This window comes from Cnephaeus nilssonii (genome assembly GCF_951640355.1).
Source record: "Cnephaeus nilssonii genome assembly, chromosome: 23".
Lineage (NCBI taxonomy): Eukaryota > Metazoa > Chordata > Mammalia > Chiroptera > Vespertilionidae > Cnephaeus > Cnephaeus nilssonii.
In genome coordinates this window covers 7,276,950-7,303,580 of record NC_137094.1, presented here as the reverse complement: position 1 = coordinate 7,303,580, position 26,631 = coordinate 7,276,950, and the positions used below count along the sequence as shown (strand labels likewise).

General features: G+C 40.0%; 1 protein-coding gene across 9 annotated transcripts in view; it reads right to left on the bottom strand.

Moving 5' to 3' along the window:
• The window catches only part of CEP170 (centrosomal protein 170), a 103,338-nt gene that overhangs the window by 34,169 nt on the left and 42,538 nt on the right, over positions 1-26,631 (bottom strand). For 4 of the 9 annotated variants that reach the window (XM_079763599.1, XM_079763596.1, XM_079763598.1 and 1 more), the window contains exons 8-10: positions 18,061-18,537; positions 12,949-13,592; positions 2,530-2,679 (exon numbers count right to left, since the gene is read on the bottom strand). In XM_079763599.1, the coding sequence (XP_079619725.1) occupies positions 2,530-2,679; positions 12,949-13,592; positions 18,061-18,537 (1,271 nt within the window). The remainder of the gene's footprint in view (positions 1-2,529; positions 2,680-12,948; positions 13,593-18,060; positions 18,538-26,631) is intronic. The other 5 variants (XM_079763604.1, XM_079763602.1, XM_079763603.1 and 2 more) reach the window with 2 other exon arrangements.

Here is a 26,631-nt window from a genome sequence, read left to right as displayed (position 1 = left end):
GGTCCCACAGACTTATGGACAGAGAATGGCGATTCTTTAGACCAGTGCCACCTAGGCATTTAATATGGAAGAGCTAGGGAGTGTGGAAAAAAATGGTTTCCCCTCTAAAAGTCTAAGCCAAGGCTTCATATTGAAACTGGAATGACAACTAAGGAATAGGAAGCTGTGACTGAAAACTTATTTTAAATTATTAAAAATGACATTTTATTAAAAGTGCCAGATTTACTGTATTAAGGAAGGCTAGAAACTGCTGAAATAAGTATTTCATATAAACTGTACACTGTATGATTTCAAAAGTAATACACTGAAATAGCAAGTATACACAATAACATACATACAATGGAGTCTAAGGAATTCTTGCTGAACCCCTGAATTCCCTTTTAAGATTTTGTGGTAACCACCCACCGTTCTGGTACTGAAAGAAGTACCTCAGCCATTCACATCATGCTAGGATACCCAGAATACAGTGCGCTTCAGGGGCACACACTGCTGTCGGACCAGTCTGTAAAAACGTTCCGGTGGCAAGTTTAGGCAACTCCTTCAACTGTGATCCAGAGGTCACAGCTGGATTCCCGGTCAGGGCACATGCCCGGGTTGTGGGCTCGATGCCCGGTGTGGGGTGTGCAGGAGGCAGCCGATCAATGGGGCAGGTACACATGGGGCTACAGACAAATGTGACTTGGCATGGTTTGAGGGGACAGAGAAAAGAAGGAAGAGTCTATTTTAAAGTTCACATTTACCAGATTAATCAGAATATGAAGACATTGCCTCAAATAAGTATTGTTTGCTTCCGATAAGTAAATTAAGCATCTTGTAAAACAGAAGCCAGAATAATAATTCTCTAAGATCAAGGGGGAAAGGTCACTAAAGTACAATAATTGCTTTGACAGATTCCAGGAAATGGCAGGCCATAAGGGGACAATTTTCACATAGAGGTATATTTACCTGAATAAAAAAAATATTTTATGTATGCTTCATAGAAATGTAACTACTTACATTTTGTTTTATTTATACCTTAAGATTTTGTTTGTATTTTACATTTATTTACCATTTGTATATTCTAAATTAACTCATTTCCTGAGAGGCAGTAGAGCATCATGAGTAAGAGAATGAGTTAAGAAGTCACGGCTGCTTCAAGTTCAAATTCTAGCTTCACAAGGTACTAGTTTTAAGACCTTGACCAAAGTAATTACTACATACTGGTTTCCTGCCTTGTAAAACGGTACACAGAAAGCTTCCATTGAATGTTAGCTCGTATTACTTGACTAAATTATAATTAATTCATACTTCTCAGTTACATGCATTTTTTTAGATTTCTTTTTTTTTTTTTAATATATCTTTACTGATTTCAGAGAGGAAGGGAGAGGGAAAGAGAGATAGAAACATCAATGATGAGAGAGAATCATCAATCTACTGTCTCCTGCACATCCTCTACTGGGGATCAAGCCCACAATCTAGGCATGTGCCCTTGACCAGAATCCAACCTGGGACCCTTCAGTCCGCAGGCTGATGCTCTATCCACTGAGCCAAACCAGCTAGGGCTAGATTTCTTTTTGACACATCAGTGTAAAATGAAATTCTAAGATCACTTCCAATAAGGGAATAAACATTTGTTAAGTGCATAAATCTCAGGCAATTACTATGCTGGGTGGTTTATATACCTTATTAAACTCTCGGTAAACAGATTTATTAAAAATACCATTTGTAGAGATGAGAAAACGGTAGAAAGAGAGGGGAAGTGACCGAGTCAAAGGTGCGCTGTTAGAAGTGGCGGTCCTGGGATTTGAACTCGGGTCTTTCTAGCTCTGCCATCCCAATGCTGACTCTATAACCACCTCACCACACCATCACTTTCACTCTACTCTAATCACACTGCCTGAGGTCACAGGTTGTATCCACAGGCACGCCCTGGCATGTTTCCTGCCAGGCCAGGTCTTTCCATTCTGAACCATGACCTCCTAGAAAGCATGAGCCGTGTATATTTTTTGTTTTCTCTAATAATGCCAGTCAGAGCAGCGAGCATCTCGCTCATTAACTGCTTACTGAAAGCTAATGTTTTCCCTCACCGACAACAGAATATTCATTTGAAAGAACACAGTAACAAGAACAGAAACAGAATTACTGCATGATGGCGTTGGGCTTTCATTAGAAACAAATAATTTGGGAGGATTTCATTTTGAGGAGTATTTTACAAGGGGGCATATACATAACTTAATATAATTAAAAATGATGAAGCCAGGCTGGTGTGGCTCAGTGGTTGAGCATCGATCTATGATCCAGGAGGTCACAGTTGGATTCCCGGTCAGCGCACATGCCCGGGTTGTGGGCTCGATGCCTGGTGTGGGGCGTTCAGGAGGCAGCCGATCAATGATTCTCTCTCATCATTGATGTTTCTATCTCTCTCTCCCTCTCGCTTCCTCTCTGAAATCCCTAAAACTATACTTAAAAACAAACAAACAAAAAATATTTTTAAATGATGGAAATTCACATCTGTGCATGTAAGAAGTGAGGTCGAGGGCGAGACGGTACCTCCGCGTGGTGAAACCCAGGTGTGCCCAGCGGTTTCCTGTCCTCCATCATCACTGCGGCGGAACTGAGGGCCCAGTCTTTAATCAGGTCTTTCTGCTTCTCATTGATAACAGGCCTATTATAATCCTGATTGTCATCCACTCCAAACACCTGGGGGGAGAAGATCATTTTATAAATGAAAAGTCAGGTTAATATGTGAATGTTATCAGTAACTTCAGGGGCAAATAAAGATATTCTACATTAATTTCAATCATGTGAGCAAACTTGTTTAATGACAAGGTAACATCCATGTGGAGAGAAAGCTGGGCAGTAACATAAATGTGAGTATCCTTTCTGAATGTTTAGCAAATGTACTGTTTGCTAATAAGAAATATTCAGGGTGTTACCCGTCATTTGGTAAAAGATGTCAAGAATACTGTAATAATGCAGAGTTAAAAAACATACCACTTCTTCTTGTTCCAGTTTGTGTCTTTGTTCTATTATTGTTGAGAAACATGTTGGGAAACTATAAATGCATGATGGATTTTATGTGTTCCTTCCCTCACAAATGTTGAACATTTACATACATGAGTTAAATGTATGCATATAACTAAGTTCCCAAATAACAGACTTCATTGTATGATCTTTGTACAGGGAGTAGCATGATTCTCAAACTATATGCACCTAAAATCATTCACAGGCCTTTGTTTGAAATGCAGATTTCTGGGTCTATCACACAGATTAGCAGATTTTGAATAAGCAGATTGTCTCTGGTGGACACTTTTGAAATATTCTAAATACAGAGACCAACAATCATGTGCTTTTAAGGGCAGGACCTGAGTCTTACTCATTTCCTGGCTCATAATAGGCCCGGTTTTGCCAAAGAGACTGAAGAAATGCTAACTACATAAACTTGAATATTCCATAGGCTCTACTGTGTTCTCAATGCTTATTATTTACAGAAATCAGTTGTGGCCCTGATTGTACAATCAAGAAAAATATCCTGTGTGTGAATTAACACTTTGTAGAAAGGAGCTTTAGAACATAAGGAAGGAGAACCAATTCTGTTTTAAAAGGGAAAAATGCCTTTGTTTAAGGTAATTTCTAGAAAACTGTGTAATGATCAGACAAAACACCTATCTGGTAAGTTCTGAAGTTCAAATTGACTAAGGCAGGTGTCAGATTTTCAAATGACTAAAAGTTGGGAATTTTACCACTAGATGGCCTTATTACCTAGTATTTAATTCAAATGTAACTTTAGTTTCAAGAACCGCTCAGTATTAAAATTATTTTTGCTTTAAGAGCAGTTGGTAACCTGGGTTGGTGAACACACAATACAACATACCGATGATGCATTATAGGTTGTACACCTGAAACCTATATAATGTTATTAACCGTCATCCCAATACATTCAATAAAATACAAAAAGAACAAATTGTATGTTATCCCATTTAGATCAAACAGGAACTTGAATAACACACGGAAGCACATACACAGAAGGGACAAACCTGCTTCATTTCACTAAACGTTGGAATTCGTTTAACAACAAGAAGCAGGAAAGAATACTAAGTATATTTTTCTACGTGCTCTGCCTCTGACCCCGCTTGAGCAGAAGGCAATCAGAGCTACTCAAGTTATCTGGGCTGTGTTAAAATTTAAAATTTTTCTAACTCAAGTCACTGAACTCCCAATTTACTGGTTCATCTCCTTATTTTTATCATTACAACTAGAAAAAATCCAACTCAGGTTGTAAAGTGGAAGATAAAAATAGCCACGTGTGATGATTACCTGCATGTTGGACCTCACTGGCATGTTAACTTACAAGTTACCTCGATTTTCTGATTTGCTGATTTTAATTCTAATCATACTCAAGATGGATTTCCAAACCTTGACTGTCTCAAACATCTAAGCACCAGCAGTTTCTAATAAAATATAATCAATCTCTCCAAATCACTTCTGATACAGACAAAGACATAAACACAAAGTAGTAATGCTTTCAGGAAGGGAGCGGAGTTGTATAGAGAGTTCTCAGATGACATTCTACGGATTCCCTTTAACGCACTGGAGATGCTGTACACATATCTGTCAGAGAAGTAACTTTTATTTATTTTCCAGACAAGTGATGAGCCTGAAGTACCACTGCCTGGGGAAGGCAGCCTTCAAAGCGCATCCCCATAGTTTTGCTAGTGCTTTGAGAAATTAATGATAACAATGCCTAGCCAGCTGGAAATTCCTATCATCATTTCTGTGTGTAGGTATAAAAACATCCATTTGTGACAACTTGCCTGAGAAAGCAAAGACGACCTCAAAAGCTAACACTGTCTACATACTTTAAGGGTATTACACTTCTAACTGCATTTTAAAAATTCAGAATTCAGTGGAATAAATGGTTCTGAATACTTAACATAGCATTTGTATGACCTACTTGTAGTCAATTTTTAAATTTAAACTTTAGACAAAACTGTTAGAACAAAAGGAGCTCAGAATGGAGGCAGGAGAGATGTTTTATAATTTATCATGGTAACAAGTGCTCATAGCAGAATGCTACTCACAATAGTCAGAAACAACCGAAATGTCCATCAACAAATGAGTGAGTAAATAAATGCACACAATGACACGTTATTTAGTCACCAAAAGGAATGAAGAGCTGACACACACTATGTCATGGATGAACCTTGAACACATGATGCTGAGGGGAAGTAGCCAGTCACAAAAGGCCCCATATTACACGATTCTATTTCTATGCAATGTCCAGAATAAGCCAATCCTTCGCCCAGAAAGCAGACCAGGGGTTGCCAGGGGCAGAGGGAGGGAGGGTCGGGAAGCCATTGCCTAATGGGAGTGAGATTTATTCTGGCGGCGATTAAAATGCCCTGAAATTAGACACTGCTGAGGATTGCACAACCTTGTGAATGTACTAAAAGCCACTGAACTGTACACTCAAGTGGCTAAAATGGTGAAATGTTATGTGAATTTTCCCTCAATTTTTAAAAAAAGGCACCATCTGGCTTTATTCTTCCTTTTACTTCTATTGAATAAAAACATGTTCTCCAAATGTTTGTCCTCTCCCTGAATCCATCCCGTGTCTTTGATTCCTCCCATTCCCTGGGAGTTATAGCCACAATCCCTTCCTTTCCCATCACTGCTCAGCATTCTTTTTCTATTAGACCCTTCTTTCATATCTTCAGATGATGCTCACGTCTGATGATCCTATAGTTAACTTGTCCAAACTCCCTCCTTTTTATGGCTCATTTCCTTGTCACACATTCCTTCCTTTCATCCCTAAAACCTGGCTGCTCATCTCTCCCCCTCTTCTTGCCAAGAAGATCCTTAGTGCTAAGTCATTAGTGAGGAGCTGCTAGAAACCGCATCGCTAGTCTCCTACCAATCAAGGCACTTCTGAAGCTTGCACATTTCTTCTGACACAACCTACACTCTTTTGCACCTTTCATACTATTAGAAGCTAAGCGTACACAGGCTTTAAACCATACATTTCAACAAGTTACTTTAGGATCAAGATAGAAACTAGTTTCATAATACAAGATAACCTGTTCGTGGAGGCCTGGTGAGATCGGATCAATCTTTAAGTTCATCAAAATAAATTAGCTAAGATAAAGCTAACCACATACATATATTGATAAAAACGAAAAAGCATATCAAATTTTTCTTCTCATTCGTATGGAGTGTCAAAAAAAGAAAAAGATACTGAGTGTCTACTACATGCCAGGCATTGTTCTAGTACAAGAAATACAGAAGTGATCAAGACAAATAAGATCTTTCTAGAAAGGACAGAGAGAAAATAAACCAGCTAGTGATGAGTTCCTTAACGAAAATAAAACATGGCAATCTGATGGCGACCCTCAAGGTAAATGCCAGGTGAGAGAGTGCCTCTGAGAGGAGCTGGGCGTGCGAACACAGGGAGAGTGCGCAGACTGGGCTCAGTCCCTGATAAGCTCCAGCCGGGAAACTAACTACGATTTCACACACGAACAGGGAAAAGGAAGTGGGGCAAACCTGTTAAACTTCAGCTTCTGCCCCGGAAAGGTGAGGTTCCCTGGTGGGGCTTTGGGAGCTAACAGGGCAGGAAAGGGTTCCCACACTTAATACACATTTTTTAATATATATTTTTTATTGATTTCAGAGAGGCAGGGAGAGGGACAGAGGGATAGAAACATCCACGCTGAGAGAGGATCATTGATCGGCTGCCTCCTGCACGCCCCACACTGGGGATCAAGCCCGAAACCCGGGCATGTGCCCTGACCGGGAATCGAACTGTGACCTCCAGGTTCATAGGTCAGTGCTCAACCACTGAGCCACGCCGGCTGGGTGCCCCGATAAAAATATCTGAAAAATCACTTAGTGACTAGGGGCCAAGGAAAAAGATGAGCATAAAAGAAAGAAAAATCGAGCTGCCAGAATCTAGCTTTTCAGAAGCACTGTTTGCTCTGGCCCATTAACTCAGACCATTTCTGGACGGAAAGGAAGGAGGAAAAAGATGAAGTTCAACTTGAAAAGCTGACTGTTTCCAGGGTCCTCTCTTACTGTCCCAGGCTCGAGTCTGACCTCCTGCCCCCTCAGCCCCGCACACAGCACATTTTGTCTGAAAGGACCTGCAGGGGCCGCTGCCCGCTGGGTTCCGGCTGGACTGTCCACCTCGCTGACTCTGTCATCCGTGGCTCCCTGGCTCCGGCTCGGATCTGGCCTCACATCTGCTGGAAACTTCAGGGCCTGGAGCACCCGCATCCCACACCACTCCCACCTGGCCCTGGGTCCCAGCACTGACTTCCCTCGGGCTGCCCGACTCGCTGCTGTCGAGGTGCCTTTATTCTGGGTCTCTGGTCTAGTTAGTCCTCCTGGTACTGGATTCCTTCTTCTCTACCAGCTGCTGCCTCCAGAACCAGTGCCGAGCGACAAGGCCCACGAGGGGCGGGAATGCACTAGTCAGAGGCATTCTGGGGGAGGATGCTGCCAGGATGGACAGGAGTCAAATCTCAGCACAGGGAAGTGTCTGCAAGAACTGCTTTATGGTGTGAAACTTATGGAAAACAGAAATACTCCCTCCTGCCCCAAAGACAGAGCCTGAGGCCCGCTACAATGACCATTTTTTCCTTGTTTATTTAATATTTAGCTTTCTGTGCTCACTATGTTTTTCTCATTTAGCGTGGAAGGCTGGAAAGCAGCTCTGACCACATTCTCTGAGCAGCGTCTGTGTTGAGGGAGCCATGGGGAGGGGAAAGAAGCTGGTACCACTGAGGCTATGACGGGTTCTCTAGCTGTCACAGAGGTGGAAGGAGGGGTGGGGAGATCACTCCTACTGGGAAAGATACTGTAATTACCTTTAATCCAGCAGTCAACAGCACTTGTCATAGCGCATCTCCACGTAAGCTTAGGTGTAAAACTCAAGAGATCTTTATGGAGAACAGGCATTTGTGTTAATACTACAGGAGGGGATATTTGGGGACAGCGCATAAAACAAGATTACCTACTGATAAACACACCGCACAAAAATATCAACCAAAATGCCGTAGTCCCATAACCTGTGTTGGGGAAGAGCTCTCTCACTACCATTTAACTACAACCAGCACAGAAAAACAAACATGTGACATTTTAGCTTGGTCCTCTCTATTCTTTTTAAAATATATTTTTATTGATTCCAGAGAGGAAGAAAGAGGGAGAGAGAGAAACATCAATGAAGAGAGAGAATCATTGATCCGCTCCCTCCTGCATGCCCCACACCGGGGATCGAGCCTGCAACCCAGGCACATGTCCTGACAGGGAATCAAACTGTGACCTCCTGGTTCATAGGTCAATGCTCAACCACTGAGCCACGCCGGCCGGGTTTGGTCATCTCTTTAAAGATCCTTTTTTAAACTGTAGGCAACTTCTTCCAAGTTAAGATGCTAATACAGGTTCTTCTTTACACCCAGGAATACAATGCATTATGGGAAAATTGAAAAGGCATTCAGTGCTTATCATACCTAACACCGGTGTATTATGCGACACTGTTGCTCACTCACTTTTTAAAAAATTCTGTTTCTGGTCCCATGATGCTATTTCTTTTATTCTTCTGTTTGATCTTTTTCAGTCTCCTTTGTTCACACTTATTCCTTTGACCAGTGTAGCCAAGAATTTCATGTTGTACATTCTTTCTAGGTGAACGCATATATTATTTTGCATTCAGCTACTCTCTATTAATTCCCAAATCGGTATTTCAGCCCAGACCTCTTACCTAAGACCGAGACATTTATATTCAACTGAATGTTGGCCATGTCAGCAGCTTTTTAATTGCTTCTCTGCTTCGGGCCTTTCCAATTTTTAATCCATTCTTCATACCCCTGAGGTGATTAGATCATCACTGCCCTACTTAGCAGTTTTCAATGCCTCCCCACTGCCTTCAGCACTAAAATCCTGGAGTCCTCACTGGAATACACAAGAGCCATCAAAGTCTAGTCCAAGCTCCTCTCTCTAAAGGGAACACGGTCCTCTGAACACGTTCCCCCAGCCTCCGTGCTTCTGGACATGTCTTCACATGTGGAAACCCTACTCAAACATGTGTGCGATGGGATTAATTCCACCTGCTTCAACATGAGCTCAGTTGGCATTTCAATTCAAGTTTTATTGAGAACGTATAAAATGCCAGGCACCAGCAGTCATGGAGTTTATAATCTGTGTGTGTGTGTGTGTGTGTGTGTGTAAGATGAGGGAGGAAGTGAATAAACAAACAGGAAGTTATCAAAGGCATGTTTAACCTGAGAGTTCCTCTTGGGAGCTATTCATACCCTTCTTCCAACAGATTATGTCCATCAAAGCAGTCATCGGAATATCTTTACTCATGTTTTTACTTGTGTAGTTCCATCCCTCTACATACAATGTTTTAGAAAATTGAAAATCTCTCCTAACACAAAGCCTGGCGCACAGTTGGTGTTGAATAAAGATGGCTAACTAAAGCGGCCCTCACACGATGAAGAGAAAAAGGAAGGAGACTACATAAAAGTCTTCATGACCAAACAAATTCAGGGGGACAGAGCCCATGGCCCGATGTCCATCCCACAGTCCCCACTTCAAAGGGAGAGAGAAATTGGATGACAGACCTTCTTCAGCCATTTGATGCCTCTAGTTACTCCTCCAGCGTTCTTATGCTTGATTCTGGCTCTTCTTGGTTTTTGTTTGCTCCACACTCACCCGTTACTTCTTTCTCGTCAGACACTTGATGCCCGAATCTCTGCTTTTTTGTTGCCAGAGCCTGACTAGTTGGCCTGGATTTGCCTTCTAGCTGTAACCAGGGCTACTAGCGTCTCAGCCTTTTCTTTGGTCCTCACGAGCTAGTGCAGGGACTCTTCTTCATCCCCACCGTTACCGTCTCAGCTCTGTTTTCTGCTTCAAACTAAGAATCACTGTGAATTACCTACTCAGACACACAGTGCCTTGACTCCCTTAAATGAAGGGATATCCTGCTTTAAAATCTTGCTTTTCTCCCCCTAGCCAGTTTGGCTCAGTAGATAGAGCATTGGCCTGCAGACTGAAGGGTTCCGGGTTCGATTCCGGTCAAGGTCATGTACCTCGGTTGCAGGCTCCTCCCCAGCTGATGCAGGATGCAACCAATCGACATGTTTCTCTCACATCAATGTTCCTCTCTGCCTTTCCCTTTCTCTTCCACTCTCTCTAAAAATCAGTGGAAAAATATCCTCGGGTGAGGATCGATAAATCAATCAATCAATCAATCACTCAAATCAATCTTGCTTTTCTCTGTCCATAGTGTGGCTATATAATTTGTCATTGAAACTAAGGCTTGCCCTGGCTGGTGTGGCTCAGTTGGTTGGGCATCTTCCCCTGCACCAAAAGGTCGCTGGTTCGATTCCTGGAGGTCAGGGCATATGCCCAGGTTGCTGGTTTGATCCCCAGTAGGAGGTGTGCAGGAGGCAGCCAATGGATGGTTCTCTCTCACATCCATGCTTCTCTCTTTAAAATCAATAAAAATATATTTAAAACACACACACACACACACACACACACACACACACACACACACACACACCCTGAGCCTCTTTCTAGGAGGAAAAAGAGAAGCTTTTGGTCCCCGCAGACAGCAGGCAGACACCGGGTTTGCAGCCCCCTCCATCCAGTTCCTAAAGGGTCCAGGGCTACAAGGACCTCTTTCTTGGCGCTCTGCTCCTCTGGAAGTTCCATCTGGGCCTCAGACGGGCCCTTGTGGTGCTGGGAGGACTTTGCAGGCTTCATCAGTGCCTTGTGGAAAGTCTCATATGTGGAAAGTTCTAGTAAGGGTAATAACATCGCTAACGTTTATGGACCTCATATCATAAGAGAGGCATTGTGACAAGCGTTTTATATTATTTTATTGAGTTCTTTTTATAATCTAGCGAAAGTTCTTTTTTTTTAGAGCGAAGAGAAACAGAGGCTTACACTCAAGGGCATAGACCTTGTATATGTAGAGTGTATATTTCATCCCAGATCTATCTGCCTACAAATGTTCATGTTCTTAAATACCATAATATAACCCTTCACTGAAGTATCTTTTAATAGAGAAAATGCTGATCATTGTAAATAAAATATCCATAAACAAAACAAAGGCATACAATTGATAATAATCTGAATTTTAAAACTTCTTACCATACTCTTTTTTTAAACCTGATTCTTTTATTTTCTACTAGAGGCCTGATGCACGAAATTCGTGCAAGGGCCTTGGCCCTGGCCCCAGCTCGCCGCCTCCATGGCCGTGGCCTCTGCCGCCTCTGCCACGGCCCCCACCCGCTGCGGCTTTGTCTGGAAGGAAGGATGTCCGATCTAACTAGCATATTGTACTTTTATTATTATAGATTAGACAGTATTTTAAATAGCAATGTACTTGTCCTCAAAGAGGGAAATTATGAACTTTAAAATAATAGGAAAGAAATGTCATTATCAATTCCCAATGATAAAAATAATCCCAAATCCCCAAGAGTCATTTTCTATGCTCGCACTGCGTCCTTGGGCTTCTTTTAATCTAATCATAACACTCGCTCATCTGGTTCTTACGTGTCACACCTCTGTTATCAACAACCACATAACAGCGCTCACATCGCATCGATCTCCTGGACTGCTGGGGCTCCATCTCAACAGTAAAAGACATGGAGCATGTGCTCCTTGATAAATGCATGCTTAGAAATTACATACCTGCCCCAGTGTACCTAGAGAACCCACACTAACATGGAAATAAAAACTGTGAAATTCCAAGTAAATATAAGTGGCCCGGCCGGCGTGGCTCAGTGATTGAGCATCTACCTATGATCCACGAGGTCACAGTTTGATTCCCAGTCCGGGCTCATGTGCGGGTTGCAGGCTCCATCCCTAGTGGGGGGCGTGCAGGAGGCAGCCAATCAATGCTTCTCCCTCATCATGGATATTTCTATCTCTCTCTCCCTCTGCCTTCCTCTCTGAAATCAATAACAATATATTAAAAAAATAATAAAAGTAAAGGGATCTCAAAGGGTTATCTTGTCTACCCCCTGAAGGACCACTCTGTAAACTCATCATTTAAACTAGTGCATCTCATGTTAACGAGCATACGAACCACCTAGAGATCTTGCTCTCAAAGCAGATCCGGGTCAGTGGGTGTGGGATGGGCCTGAGAGGCCATCTTTCTAACAAGCTTTCAAGTGTTGCTAATGCAATTCACACTCTGAGTAACAGGAACTTAAGAAGAGATCAAGTATTGGCCAAACTTCGGTTGCTATCTTCCAGGGAGTAAAATAAACAGCTGATTATAAAGTCAACTTTCCATCACCAAGAGCAAAATTGAGGAAAACTACTTTTTAAGCCATACCACAATCACTGGGCACATTAACCAATAGCATGAAAACAAATCTGAAAAGGAAATAATCACCATGGCTGGGCACACCCTCGCTCAGCTCAAAGTACCACAAACAAACGGATTTTGTTTTCACACTTTTTTTCTATCACCAAAGATAGAAATGAAAAGACATTAAGAAAATAAAAGAACAAAACTGATTAAAACATGTATTTTCATCTGCTTCCAACATGAAATAGTAGGCAGGAAACCTGTGATTAACTATTATCAGCTAATTTATGTTTGTATCAACAGAGTCATAGCAATATGGGATTTTTTTATAGTTTTTAAATGTATGCAAAATGAGAATGGCCAAAGTATACTATTTAAAAACACTATCTTAAATATAAACAACTAACAGGTCCCAACAGTTTAAATGTAAGGACTTTACCTATGAAACTCAGGCAAATTCAGAACGTAAGCAGAATAAAATCAGAAAGCATTTGGTCTTATTGCTAGTCTTAGTTTCCCTAACAAATCCTAGGGTTCCAATACCACTGCCTGCATGAGAGCGTCTCATGCTGACTCTCCAGTAATTTCCGACAGTCAAATCCACCCCCGAAAACTAGCATCATCCCCACATTTCAGTTATTTACCTTGTCAATCATTTTTCTTGCTTCCACTTCCTCACTGTTGGGATTCTCTAACTCAATGGTATAAGTACCCTTGTCACTTTGGTCATCATCATTATCCTTTTCAGAAGTAGCAGAGGGAGCTTGGTTTTTTAACATTTTATCCATCTCCTGGCTCGGTCTGTGCCCAAGACTCCCTGAACTTCTCAACAAGGCAGCTGGTAGGAAGGGGACTGGCACGGCGGGCTCCTCTGATTTCTGCTTTAACAATGTCCCATGTGGAACACCATGCCCCCCTCTGCGGTGCGCAGAGCTAGTCTGTAAAGACAAAGAAACCACTTTGGCATCTGCTGTTGGAGACTGGGGTTTTGCAAGTTTTGCGTGTGGTGTGGAGTAAGTCGTTTCCTCACATAAGACTCCCGCACTCTGAGGAAGAGAACAAGGCCTTCTCTTGCTGGGATTGTCTTCATCAGAGAATGCAATCAGAAAGGCGGTTTGACTTACGACAGCCTGGTCCTGGTGCCTGTCCGTGGCCAGGGCCTTCTGCAGCTTTTTCTGCTCCGAATGGTGGCGCCTTAGGTGTTCCTCCAGCGTGGCCCGTTTGCTACAGCGCCTGTGCGCCCCAGCGTTCTCGGAATCGCTCTGGGTGCCATCGTCATGTTTATTTCCTGGACACAAAAAAGAAACGGCATAATAGAGAAGGAAAAAGCCCCCGGAGAAAGTAAGAGGCATGCACAAAGGTGCCATTTGTTTCGCCCCCTTCGCCATTCAATCCGAAGTCATATGTTCTTCCCTCGACTGCACAGCTTCCATTCGAATTTCACCAACCGACAATGGGGTCCTGTATAAACGCCTGAATAGGACTGTCTTTCTTTCTCTAAATTTTAACTTTAGGATGATGCATCAATGCCTTAGCAGATAAGCAACGCGACAGCATCCACGATAGTCTGTATTTATAACATTAATAAACATGAATCCTACCTTCAAACCTTATACGTTATTTAAGCAATCAAAAATACGTTTCTAGAACTAGTGAGGTAGAGACAGGAAAAGGGTGATTCTACTGAAATGCTTATTCTTACACAGGAAAAGAGAATACAAATGCCATAAAAAATGTGATGAATCTTAACTTTCGATGATATATACTACATCCCTAAGTATAGCATCTTTATAATTTCCACCAATTACTGTACTATTATTTACAATATCTTCTTAGCTACAAGAATTTTTGAAAATCTATATTTTGAGCTCTAAACTCTGGTGGCTTCCGAATTAAATAAAGCACGCTAAAGGCCTATCTATAAAATCCTATATAAATCTAACACCTACTGGGCAAATGGTATGGTGCTAAATATAACCATATAAAAATGTATCTGCACCACAAAGCATACAGTTAAGTTAGAATATATTGGAATTTTGAAATATCAAAATGTAAAACTTTGACAAGTCAAGTATTACTTCGCTTTTCACTGATTTAGAATTCTTATTACCTAAGTAAGAATATTACAATAGTCAAATAAGTATTATACATATGGCATAAAATTATTAGAAAGTCATTCTATGCATGTTCAAGATCGACTCTTCAATGAGGGCTTTTAGAAGCTATAAATGAATCTATCAACCAGGCGTGTTCCAAAGTTTCCAGGACTAAATCTGATTAAATTGTCCTGGGCCACAAATGTAATCGGAATACTTGCTGAATAATATGGCATCAAAGAAGATGATGAGCAGCACTGAGGCCTTGGAGGCTGGGAGGGACAACACACATGTCCCAGGAAAAAGTTGAGTGTCATATTCACGGGCTGGTTCTAATAAATTAGAAGCTACTGGTTGGTGCTAGTGATTTAACACAAGAGGACCAGCTGTAAACATGTGGTGCATAAACGCAGTGAGAAGACTCCGGAGGGTGAAGAAAATAGGTAAGGGAAGCTCAGGGAGTTAGCAAGACCAAAAGGGGGGTTTGGGGAGCTCTCCCAGCATAGGGATGGTGAGTAATAGAAACCTCAGATATGACAACAAATCTGAAACTTTCTTCCAACTAGTAACTACTCAAAATGCAATCTGAAAAGAGAACACACACTTGTTTAATTAATAGACTCCCCACCTCAGATAATTAAGCTACAAAGTCGGAAGAGCAGATGGAATGCAAAAAAACCCAACATAAATAAAAAATAAAAAAATCCCACCAGTTCAAATACAAAGCTCATTAAAAACATGACCTTTTACAACCTATCTCACTGTTGCAATTGGATATATTGAAAAGAAATCCAGTTTGTAAGAGCTGGATGTTACTAAACACCAATATTTCCTGCATAATAAACGCAAAAAAAGCTGAATCACACATGCACAACATGAAAACAGCATTTTTACAGAGTTTAGTTCTTGTACCAACATATAAAATTTGGCACGTAAGTGGTGTCAGGCCCTTTCAGTATCTTCTCTTTAAGTTATAGCTTAAAATTTCTTTCTTTTTTAAAAATATGTTTTTATTGATTTTAGAGAGCGAGGAAGGGAAAGGGATAGGGAGAGAGAGAGAAACATGGATGTGAGAGGAACACTGATTGGCTGCCTCCTGCATGCCCCCCACTAGGGATTAAGGCCGCAACCTGGGCATGTGCCCCTGACCAGCAATTGAACCGATGACCTCTTGGCTCATGGGTCTACACTCAATCACCGAGCCACACTGGCAGGGCTAAAATGTCTATTTGAATGTACAGGTCAGCCATTCTCTTTTCTGGAAAGTTTATTCTTTCTCTTATGTTTCTGTGTCACACAGGGTGAACATCTGAGCAGAACTGCAATCTCTGTTTTCACTCAACAAAAGAAGCACGAGGGAACTCCCCTCCCCATAGGTTTCTTCCTGCCTGTCTTGTCTGTCCTGGACTGTGCCTGACTAAGCTGGCTGTCCCTTTAAGCATTTTGGGGGCAGGCTAGCTGTACCACGCCAGCAGCTGTGGCCGAGAAGCAGCAGCTCTCCTAAAGGGTGAAAGTGTATGGGCTTTGTGAACATTCTCGGCTTCACTGTCCCAAAGCGCGTGCACTTTACTCTTGCAGGAGCAAAGTAGTTTTGTTTTGTTTTGCCTACTTTCAAGTTTCTGGCTGATCTAAACAGTTGTTGGAAGTTTAGTGAATATAAAATTATTACTGTTTGCTGTCATTCCATGTATTTGGGTAGAGTCTAGGTATATACGTTTGATAGCCTAAAACGTGGAAAACCTTTATCTAACAATGGCAGCTCTCGCTTTGGGGAAAATCAAATGTCATTTGTAAGAATATCTGGAGTAATGAAACGGGTCTATCTTGGACCAAACTGAGTTATATTCAGAGAGATTTTTTAGATGGCTTGTAGAACGGTATGAAGGCATATCCAGTAGAAGGGCTCTGAGCAATGGCAACATACTAAAATATGTGTCTACCTAAAAATCAATTTCGAGGGGTGGTAGTATTGATTGTATAATTTCTGGTAAGGTTTTCAAATATGTAATCGTTAATGCATGGATATGGTGTGAATGTGGGCATTGATGCCTCTATTTGGAATTAGGCTTGTTCAAGAGCAGAGAATGTCTTAAAATGATGGCTTAAAATAACAGCAAATACAGAAAATAGTGATAATGACTAAAAAGCAGTTATAATAAAAGGATATTTTTTAAAAATGGTAGCTTTTAAAAGGATCTTTAGCTCACTTTTTATGTATTTATTAAGAGTGGCTTTAAAAAGATGATGTTACTTCTAAATTTTTAAGGTTTATGCTGCCTTTCACATTATTCAAGGATATCAATATTATTTATCCAATTCATAAAAATGGTCAGTTTACAAATTGGTAGCTTTTATTTGTAAGCTTAACCTATACATTCACATATAGATCTCTACTGTGTATTTAATATTACACAGTAGAAGTAAAGGATAACAATCAAATGTCAGGTAATTGCGTATGATTATAATTAAATATAGCAATAGGCCCAACAAAGATTTAGGTAATCTCACCATTTCAGTATCTTGAAATACCTTGAAATTAACATGCAATCATTTCCCTCATAGATAGCTTGTTAAATAAAATATAGAGTAACACAAAACTTAGAAGCAAATCAGAAATAGGTACTTCTTCATCACTTGACCAGATTCCTAGGGCATAAAGTATGAGTTAAGCCAGAGTCAGTCTTGTCATTGATTGTCAGGTCATTCATTGTTTACTCTAATTACTGAACACCTATCACGTAGTCAAGTCTCAGGTGAAGTGTTAGGAATACAACGTAAGTAATAGTCTGACCTCAACAAGCATTTTTTTTAAAGCTCATTAACTCCTTGTACAGTTACAGAATGGCCAGATTAACATGCCATCATTTCCCTCATAGATAGCTTGTTAAATAAAATATAGAGTAACACAAAACTATATTTGGCAATTCTAAAGTAAATTTAATTAGCAAAATCAATGGAAAAATTAGTTAATAACCTCTATGTACAGGTATAAAGATGTTGCAATTTTTGGCCAAGAATTATACTAGTAAAGCATATATAAAAACTATTTCATGAATAAATAATTCAATTTGTCATTTTCATAAAAGTCTGACTATTGAAAAAATGTAATTCAATCAATTCCCAGTAAGTTATCTCTAAACAAAAAATTTTTGTTGCACTAGTAACTACTAAGAACAGTTTGAAACACTCTATCAACAATATGACTTTATTACCAAGGTAGAACTTTTGACCCATTATCAAATGGCTTAACATTTCTTTCAAAATTTTGATATTGACATTTTACTGGAAGGATCCCAATAGAGAAGATTATTATTGAACATATCTTTTCCTTAAGTCAAGAAAAGGATGAGAATTGTCTTCTAGAGAATTCCACTGCTGAACTGACTAAATTTTTAATTCCGTAAGAAAAAAGAGACATACTTAATGGCATAAATCACATTTACAAAACCAATCAGGTTTTGGCAAGAACATGAAGGCAGACTATTTTGAATGAGTTGGCCATGGGCAGTGTGGCTTGCTTTTGAGCTTTAAAATCAAATATAAACCTTGGAGAGAGCAGTTTTCTACCACATTAGTAATCTGATAGCAGTTGGGCAATTGTGAAGATGGAATTTTCCTTATCAGAATATAGGAAGTTCGGAAACGATCAATTCACTTTACCTTTCAACCTTTTCAAGTAAACGGGAACATCACTCTTAATACTTTTGGAATCGTCTTCGGTTCTCTCCCAGACCATCTGAGGAGGGTTGTTCTGAGCTAGCCAGTCGGCGACTTTGTTTTCTGGGGCCATCATTCCAGTCTGAATCCCCGGCAGGTCTTGAGTTCCAGAAGAAGACTTCCTGGACTTGTGGCGCTGCTCAGAAGTAAATTTTGTCACATGGTCTCTAATCGTTACCTTCCCTGGGGCACTGTCATCAAATTCAATGGTAAAGGAAGCATGCCCTGCACCTGTGGTATGGGAGCTCGGTGTGTCTTTTGTTGGGATTTCATGGATAGTGCTTTCTGTGATTTGTGACGGCTGCTGGAACTCTTTTGTAGGGATTTCAAAATAACTTGGTTCCCTACATAAAGGAAAAAGTACTTCTTCATTTGCAGCTGCAGACTGTTCCTCAACTTGCTTGGCATCTAAGCTGCACCCTAATGAGAAAAATAAGAGAAAATTCAAAATATTTGGGAGCTTCTAGCATTTGAAGGAGTCAAGAGAACCAGAAGTCAGATCCCAGCCTGGATGAACACAAAGGGCAAATGTCACAGAGAAGAAATCATTTTGGTTGTGAACATGGTATTCAGGCACCAACAGGAGATGCAAGGTGAGTAGCAGCCATGGCAAAGGATAGCAAAGCAGTTAAGAGATGGACCTTGAATGGCTAGGGACATGTTCTTTCCAACTGGGATTTAGAAATCATCGAGATGCAAAAGAATTGAAATCAAATGGAGATGGAGATACATGTTCATTGTATATATTATATATCTCGAGTGACAGGAAAAAGATGAATTTCCTTATCAAGTAAGGAGAATGAAATATCTGAAATACCTTGAACACAAGTAGAGCTCCTAGGAGAACAGGTGCTCAAGTGAGGAAGCGCACATGAAGTCAGTATGTAAGCGATGCTCTACAAGTAATGATCCCACTTACCATTCTTCCCCTTCCCATTCACAACCACTACTTAGAGAATGACCAAAACAATACCCTGACGTGTGATCCTTGCAGGAAGATACATTTTATAAAGAATAAAAGAATTTTAAAGACAAAGCATGTGGTTTGCCTGCAGCGTTGCAATCCAAGCAGCAGTGTGAAAAAATAAAAGTAGAAATTCAGTTGCCAGCCATTCATTGCAGAAGAAAATTCATGTACATTTCTATACAGCAGAATATGTACAAGTGTCAAAAATCCTTGAGAAAAGCTGAATTATAAAATCAGATCAACAACAAGAGTTGGCAGAAGAAGTAAATAGCACGGGAACACTACCATTCGTCTATTGTCCAGAAGCGAATATAAAGGCATAAAAATAAAAATAAACACATTTATACAGAAAGCATGTAAAGGCATTGAAATGAAAATGATAATTGAAATGTTTTAAGTATGTGTTATTAGAAGTGCAAATGCAATATATATATACACATATATACACATACATATATATATATATGTGTGTGTGTGTATATATACATGTACACATATATATACACATATATATACATATATATATATACATATATATATGTATATATATATATGTGTGTACATTTTTTAAAGATTAAACTGCCCTGTTTTTCAGGAAGCAATTGACCATGGCTATTATCAAGATGGTAAAGAGTGAGTTCAAATGAAAAATATCTCCCTAAAGCTCAAACAGCATTCTTTTTGAAAATACATTGGTAGAAACCATCTGCAGATAATTTATTAGGAGGAAAAGGCAAGGCAGGGATAGCAAGTTGTTTCCAATCATTTTCTAATTAAGTGAAGTACTTAGTCTTTTGAAACATCTTTTGGAATATTACATCTTGATGGGATTCTTCAGGTGCTGTAATTGACTTCTTGGCATATTCTGAATATGAAACAATCATAACACTGTTTGCTTTTAGGGTATAGAAGATTGGGACGGCAACATTTCTGTAACCAAAAGCATGGGGTAGTGTATAGAAGACATCAAGCTAATTAGCTTTTCTAACAAAAGAAAGCAAAAATAAAATAAAATAAAAAAATCTATGCAGAAGAGAAACAATATCCAACCAAAACAATCTCAATGTAAAAATGACCCTTTTCAGTCTACTTAGTTTATTCACCACTGAAAATGGAAAAAATTATATCAAGAACAACTATACATTATCAAAGCAAATATTTTACATGCTATTTGAAAGGTTATACAAGACTTAATAATTTAAAGTCACATTTAAATTTTTTTTAATTTTTCTTTATTAAAAAGTTAATATATCTTTTTCTTAATAACAAAATGTCCACTTGGATTTGAATATTTACTCTAAAGACCTATCACTTAAAATTCCTGTGACAGTATAATGCATTAACCACTCGACATATATTAATAAACTTATTAATGTTATTTTTTATTTTTTTATGCATTGATTGATTTATTATGTACAATGTACTGTACTTGACCAATTCCATATAGTACAACTGGTTTATAAACCATGCTCCCAACAGAGATACCTAATCATTCCTTTGTTCTGCTTTGCTCATCCTTCAGATAACAGTAACACTAGGGACAAAAGGTGGTAGTTTTCTATAAAACGATGTGGCTGAATTGTGATGTAAAAACCACCAAGAGCTGGTCCAGGGATATATGATTTACATCCACTTGCCACTCAGCACTCAAAGCAATATTTTCCTCCCTTGGGAATGAAAAGTTCCCAGTTCCTACTAACACACTTTCAACATATCTTCACATTCTAACAGCAGAGACCAACAAGTGCACACGACTGCTTTTAAGGTTATTGTTCCCTTAGTCCTACTGCAAAATCGCCTTTACTCCAAGGACTAGGGACCTGAGACTGGTACAAGTTAACATCGACTCTACCCAGAAGTCAGTTGTCTAACACCATCGAGTAGCACTTTAGAGTAGGGAGGCAGCATGTTAGGATCCGATGGTTATAACCAGGCGGCCTGGTTTAGTAAAGAGCAGGGATAAGACTTCAAATCGGATTAGATCCTGTCTCTATCAGCCTTCAGTTCTCATTTTCCTCCCAAACGAGGAAATAGTACTATCTATCCATAAGACTGCTGTGAACATTTAGTGAGATAGTATTGAGTGAGATCACGTAAGTTACTCAGAACAAAGCCTGGCACAAGTAGGCACACAAATAAACGTTTCTCTCTTGTCCTGCCCCAAATCTCCAACATGGTTAAGAATGAGGAAAACGACCAACTAAAACCAAAAACCTAACTCTAAGAAACCCAAGACAGACATGACGCCTATTCTCTCATATCTGCGGCCTTCACCAACAAGGAAGTCCCTCTTGAGAGCCCAGTGAGGCTTAGGTCAGAAGTTTTACTAGGAAGTAAGAGTCAAGTTGTAGAGAGAAGACAAACGGTCAAGGGGAGACATGGCTCAGAGACACAAGCCCAAACCATTCCGTGTACAAGGCGTACACACAGCCCTTCAAAGTCTCCCAAGGACATGGCTGTAATGTATCACAGTTCCATGTTCTCTACTCAATATCCCTCACTTAATATTCATAATGATTCCGAGTCATAAAGCAAACATTTTAATTACATTCCACCTCCTCTGCTTGGAAAGGCAGTGATATGGGTAATTCATTTCATAGAAATACAGGAAATCATTCAACTTTGTGAAAAAATTGTCAGTTGTAAAAGTTCAGTCATCTGGAAAATTCATTATGGGGAAGAATTCCTTTCTCTGAAGATAAGAAAAACAGATCAAGTGTGGGCCCACTATATTTGGGAAGTGTAGGCCTACTAGGAAAATTAGGGCTTTTCCAAGTTAAAACAGAGATATAAACAGCTTTCCTCTCTTAGGAAACTGAAAGAACATACTCTGGAATTATGAATTATGAATTCTGGAACATAAGGCTCTTAATCCATTTCTCTTCCAAACCTATTTTGTTTATACTAAAATACACCAAATAATATACGAAATATACTAACACTTTATACTAATATTTTATTTACACTGATACTGTTGTTAATCTAAATTCTAGATACTTAAAATTTTTTAATAACTATGTTAGAATTTTGTTTACCTAAATCAGAGCAATTGGTGATAATACCCTAACTTCCTTAAAATATTTTATGACTGAGTGACCTTCCAGGGGATCCTGTAATACACAGAATCCAGGAAAAGAAGTTCCCTTTATTCTTCTGTACTAAATTAAATAAAATATTACACTAACTCAAGATTACACGGACTCTAATGTGAAGGCTTCTTCTCCCTAGTATATTCAAGTACTTGGTATAACAAACCACTTTTGCTTGAAAGGAGTTACAACCTGCAAGTGTTTAAATTTAGTTTGATGAGATTAAAAATCAATATAAAAGAGACAGAAATCTACTCCTCACAGTTGTGCACACCTTCTCAAAATGTATGCAATGCTTAAAGGCCTTTCACTGTAACCTAAATAAATGTGTAAACGAAGGGAGCAGGTAGAAGAGCATACCTTGCCCTGACCAGTGTGGCTCAGTTGGTTGAGCACAGTCCCATGCACTGCAAGGTCCCAGGTTCAATTCCCAGTCAGGGCACATGCCCAGGTTTTGGGCTCGATCCTCAGTAGGGGGTGTGCTAGAGGCAGCAGATTGATGTTTCTCTCTCTCCCCCACTCCCTGACCCCTTCTCTCTCTAAAATCCAGAGACGAGCATACCTGTAGCTAAAATGAGGACTGATTTTTCTCTAATAGGACTCAAAATATTCACACAATTTCAGGAGAACTTGATTGCTCTGATGTACAGATTGGCTTCTAGAGTGTTTAGGCTACGTGGTAAGTCTGTAGAGATTCTGGAAACAAGGGGACCCTCAGAGAGGAACATCAAAAATAACCAGGTAGTAGACAGATACTCTATTCTTTCTGGAATGTTCACCTGTCATGATTAAGTACTAAGATTTTACTTCTAAAATTTGATAATCAAGAAGCAAATGTCTTTTTGTTTTACCAAACAAGTATGCTTAGAGAAGAAATAATTAAATGAATAAGCATTTGTGTTTCATGATTTCAAAGATTTTTTAAACAAAAACAACTTAATTTCAAAATGATGACATGAAATAACATTTAGTGTATGTTTTCAAATTGATTCTACAATCTATGCTGGCATCATAAATTATTTCAGGCCAGTAAATACTTTGCTTTCCTCATGCTATATTTAAAAAGACTATAAATGATAAATCTGAAACAATATCTTTATACTCATATAAGAAAACAAGTGAGCCCAGCTTGCATGACTCAGTGGTTGAGTATCAACCTATGAACCAGGAGGTCACGGTCCAATTCCTAGTCAAGGGCACATGCCTGTGTTGGGAACTCAATCCCCAGTGTGGGGTGTGCAGGAGACAGCTGATCAATGATTCGCTCTCATCACTGATGTTTCTCTCTCTCTCCCCCTTCCTCTCTAAAATCAATAAAAATATATTTTAAAAAAGAAAGCAAGTGAGACTCTCATAAGGCTCTTAATCAGCTGGATCCTGACTGCATGCTTTAAGCTATTTATCACAAGATGTAAATCACTTAATTCCTTCCTCCTCAAAAATAATCCCAAGATTACAAGACAGCTTTTGTCATCTGGCAGAGAGGTCACACAAGCTGATAATCATTTAAGAATTTAGTTTGGTTCACATAGATAAAATTACTGGGAGATACCTCACGGTTTGCAATTTATTTTATTAAGCTGAGGTCTGAGGGGCCAATTTTTCATGCCAATTTATTTTTGGAGTGTTTTTCCAAATCTCTGAACTCACATATATATTTTTGGAGTGTGTGTATGTGTAATGGTTGCTGAAATGTTAACTGCTTATGGTTAAAAGGTGGACTCGGGCCCTAGCTGGTTTGGCTCAGTGGATAGAGCGTCACCCTGTGGACTGAAGGGTCCCAGGTTCGATTCCGGTTGTAGGCTTGATCCCCAGTAGGGAGCGTGCAGGAGGCAGCTGATCAATGGTTCTCTCTCATCATTGATGTTTCTATCTCTCTTTCCTTCTCCCTTCCTCTCTGAAATCAATAAAAATATATTAAAAAAGAAAGAAAGAAAAAATATCCTCTAGTGAGGATTATCAAACAAATAAATAAAATAAACCTTAAAAAAAAAAGAAAGAAAAAATATCCTCTGGTGAGGATTATCAAACAAATAAATAAAATAAACCTTTAAAAAAAAAAGAATGTGGACTCAGGAGTCGAGCTGCCTGGGTTAAAATCCCCACTACACTATTTGCTAGCTGGGTGACCTTGGTAAGGAAATTCACATGGCTGCACCTCAGTTTCCTTATCTATAAAATGGGGAAAATTACAGTAACAGTCTCCAGGTATTGCTGAGAATTAAATGATAAACATATGCAGTGTACTAACAAGAGTGTCTGGTTAAGTAAGAATCACTGAAGTGTTAGCTATTATTTATAAGCCATGATTCTGTCTCCAGGAGAGAAATTACACATACACTTCACTGTATTCTACAAGTTATAGATTTCAGATTTCAAAAGTCATTTTGTGTGAGGGGGAGGAATAGATTTTGAATGGCAAGATAAAATCACCCTCACAATTATTTTCAGAATTTGGCAATAGTTGCAATCTGCTGTGTTTTCTTTTAAATTAACCTCCATAATCAGTACCTTTTCCCCTCTTCTCTCTATGAGGTGGCTCCAGTACACCGTGGTAATAACGTGATCCTTGAAATAAGGAACTTAAGTTTAGATGAGAAGGCATAAATACAAAACACTGAATGAAACAGTGTTATATATCAGCAATACATATATACAACTACACTTAGAATACTTTGTCACCTGATGTATGTGTGTATATATCTGTGGGGCTAAAGCAGGCAGGCATTACAGTACAATTTATGTGGGAAGCCACTGGTAGACAGTCTAAAAACAACTGGTTGTGGGACATAAGGCTCTTAAGGAAAGTGGGACATAATTAGAACTTGGACATAAAATCTATTTGGCAGGCAAACGACAGCCACTGTAGTTTTTATTTTTTAATGAAAATAAAGAACTGAGATTTTTTTATGCAAAATGGACTGCAGGAGGGTTGAAACTGGAAGTAGGAAGTTCAATTATGACTTAGTGAATAAAAAAGAAAAGGCAACAGTGAGAAGAGAAGATATGAAGATTTCAGATGAAGTAGACATTCTTGACCGCCTTCCAATATCCACTTCCTGTACCTCCTCCTCAGAGAACTCCAACATTCCCGGGAATCTCCTCTTCCCCGACACAGCTCATGTGCCTTCGAGCAAAACTAACCCCACACAGCGTCAGGGTGGGCAAGGCTGGCTGAAGGACAGTCTCTTAACCCTTGCCAGGGGTTGGTTCAGAAACAAGGGGGTGACCTACTCGTGAACCTGACAGAGGCCGATGAGATGAGAGATATGCTGAAAATGTTGGGGAGAATTCCTCTTGCAACTGCGGGGGTCCCCTGGAAGCAATCTTTGCTACTTCCTGCTGGCTGTGATCCGATAGCACACACCCTGGATTGCTGCTGGCAGGCAGCCTGCGTGTGCGGGGGAACTGCCCGGTATGCAGCCACTGTGGGTAGAAGGGCTGAGAGATGGACAGAAACAGCCAGTGGATGACACTGTTGAGATGCTGCCCTAACCAATCCTGAAGAGACTCAGATACTTTAAAAAATATATTGTTATTGATCCCAGAGAGGAAGTGAGAGGGAGAGAGAGAGAGATAGAAACATCAATGATGAGAATCATTGATCAGCTGCCTCCAGCATGCCCCACGCTGGTTACTGAGCTTGCAACCCGGGCATGTGCCCTGACCAGGAATCGAACCGTGACCTCCTGGTTCATAGGTTGACACTCAACCACTGAGCCACGCTGACTGGGTGAGACTTAGTTATTTAAGCCATTGAATACCTTTCCTGTTTAGTCTCAGGAAGCATGTCTGTTACTTGCATGTGAGGGTATGCTAACAACACACCAAGTTTCTGAGCTTGGGCATCAAGAAACCTGTGTTGGTCTCAGGCAAGGAAGCTGTGAGGCGAACTGATCCGCAAAGTTCTAACTTCAACTGGGGGCAAAATCAAAACAAGTTGATAAAGGCAGCTTTCAGAGACACGTGTCCTGGAAAAATCAGAGCACATTTAAAGAACCAGTGTCCTTATTCTCCAGCTACACAAAAATGTCCTATTTCTCTTGCAGGACCTGGGTCACAGGTAGGAAACTGACAAGTGCTCTGATGGTATCTGCCCTTGACTCAGAGCTGGTTCCCGTGCTGCTCCTGGTGCCCGCATTTAGTTCCTGCAGGCCTGGATCCTTATCTGCGTTACCACTAACTCCAGGCCATAGGTTATGGACAACTCACACCACTAGTTCCTGAAAATCTTGATTTTCCGGCTGATGGGCGCTTAGTTCATTTCTACACCCCTCCAGCAACAGGAAGAATATATTTCCTGACAACTACCTTGAGATTCTGACCCACAACTATGTCTTCATTCTGGCTGCTGAGCTAAGCTAATCTTGTTGCTACCATATCCCAATAAACTGGATAAACTGAGGCTTGAAAGGTTTTAATTTCATGTCATATTTCTAAACATCAGAGAAATTGTTC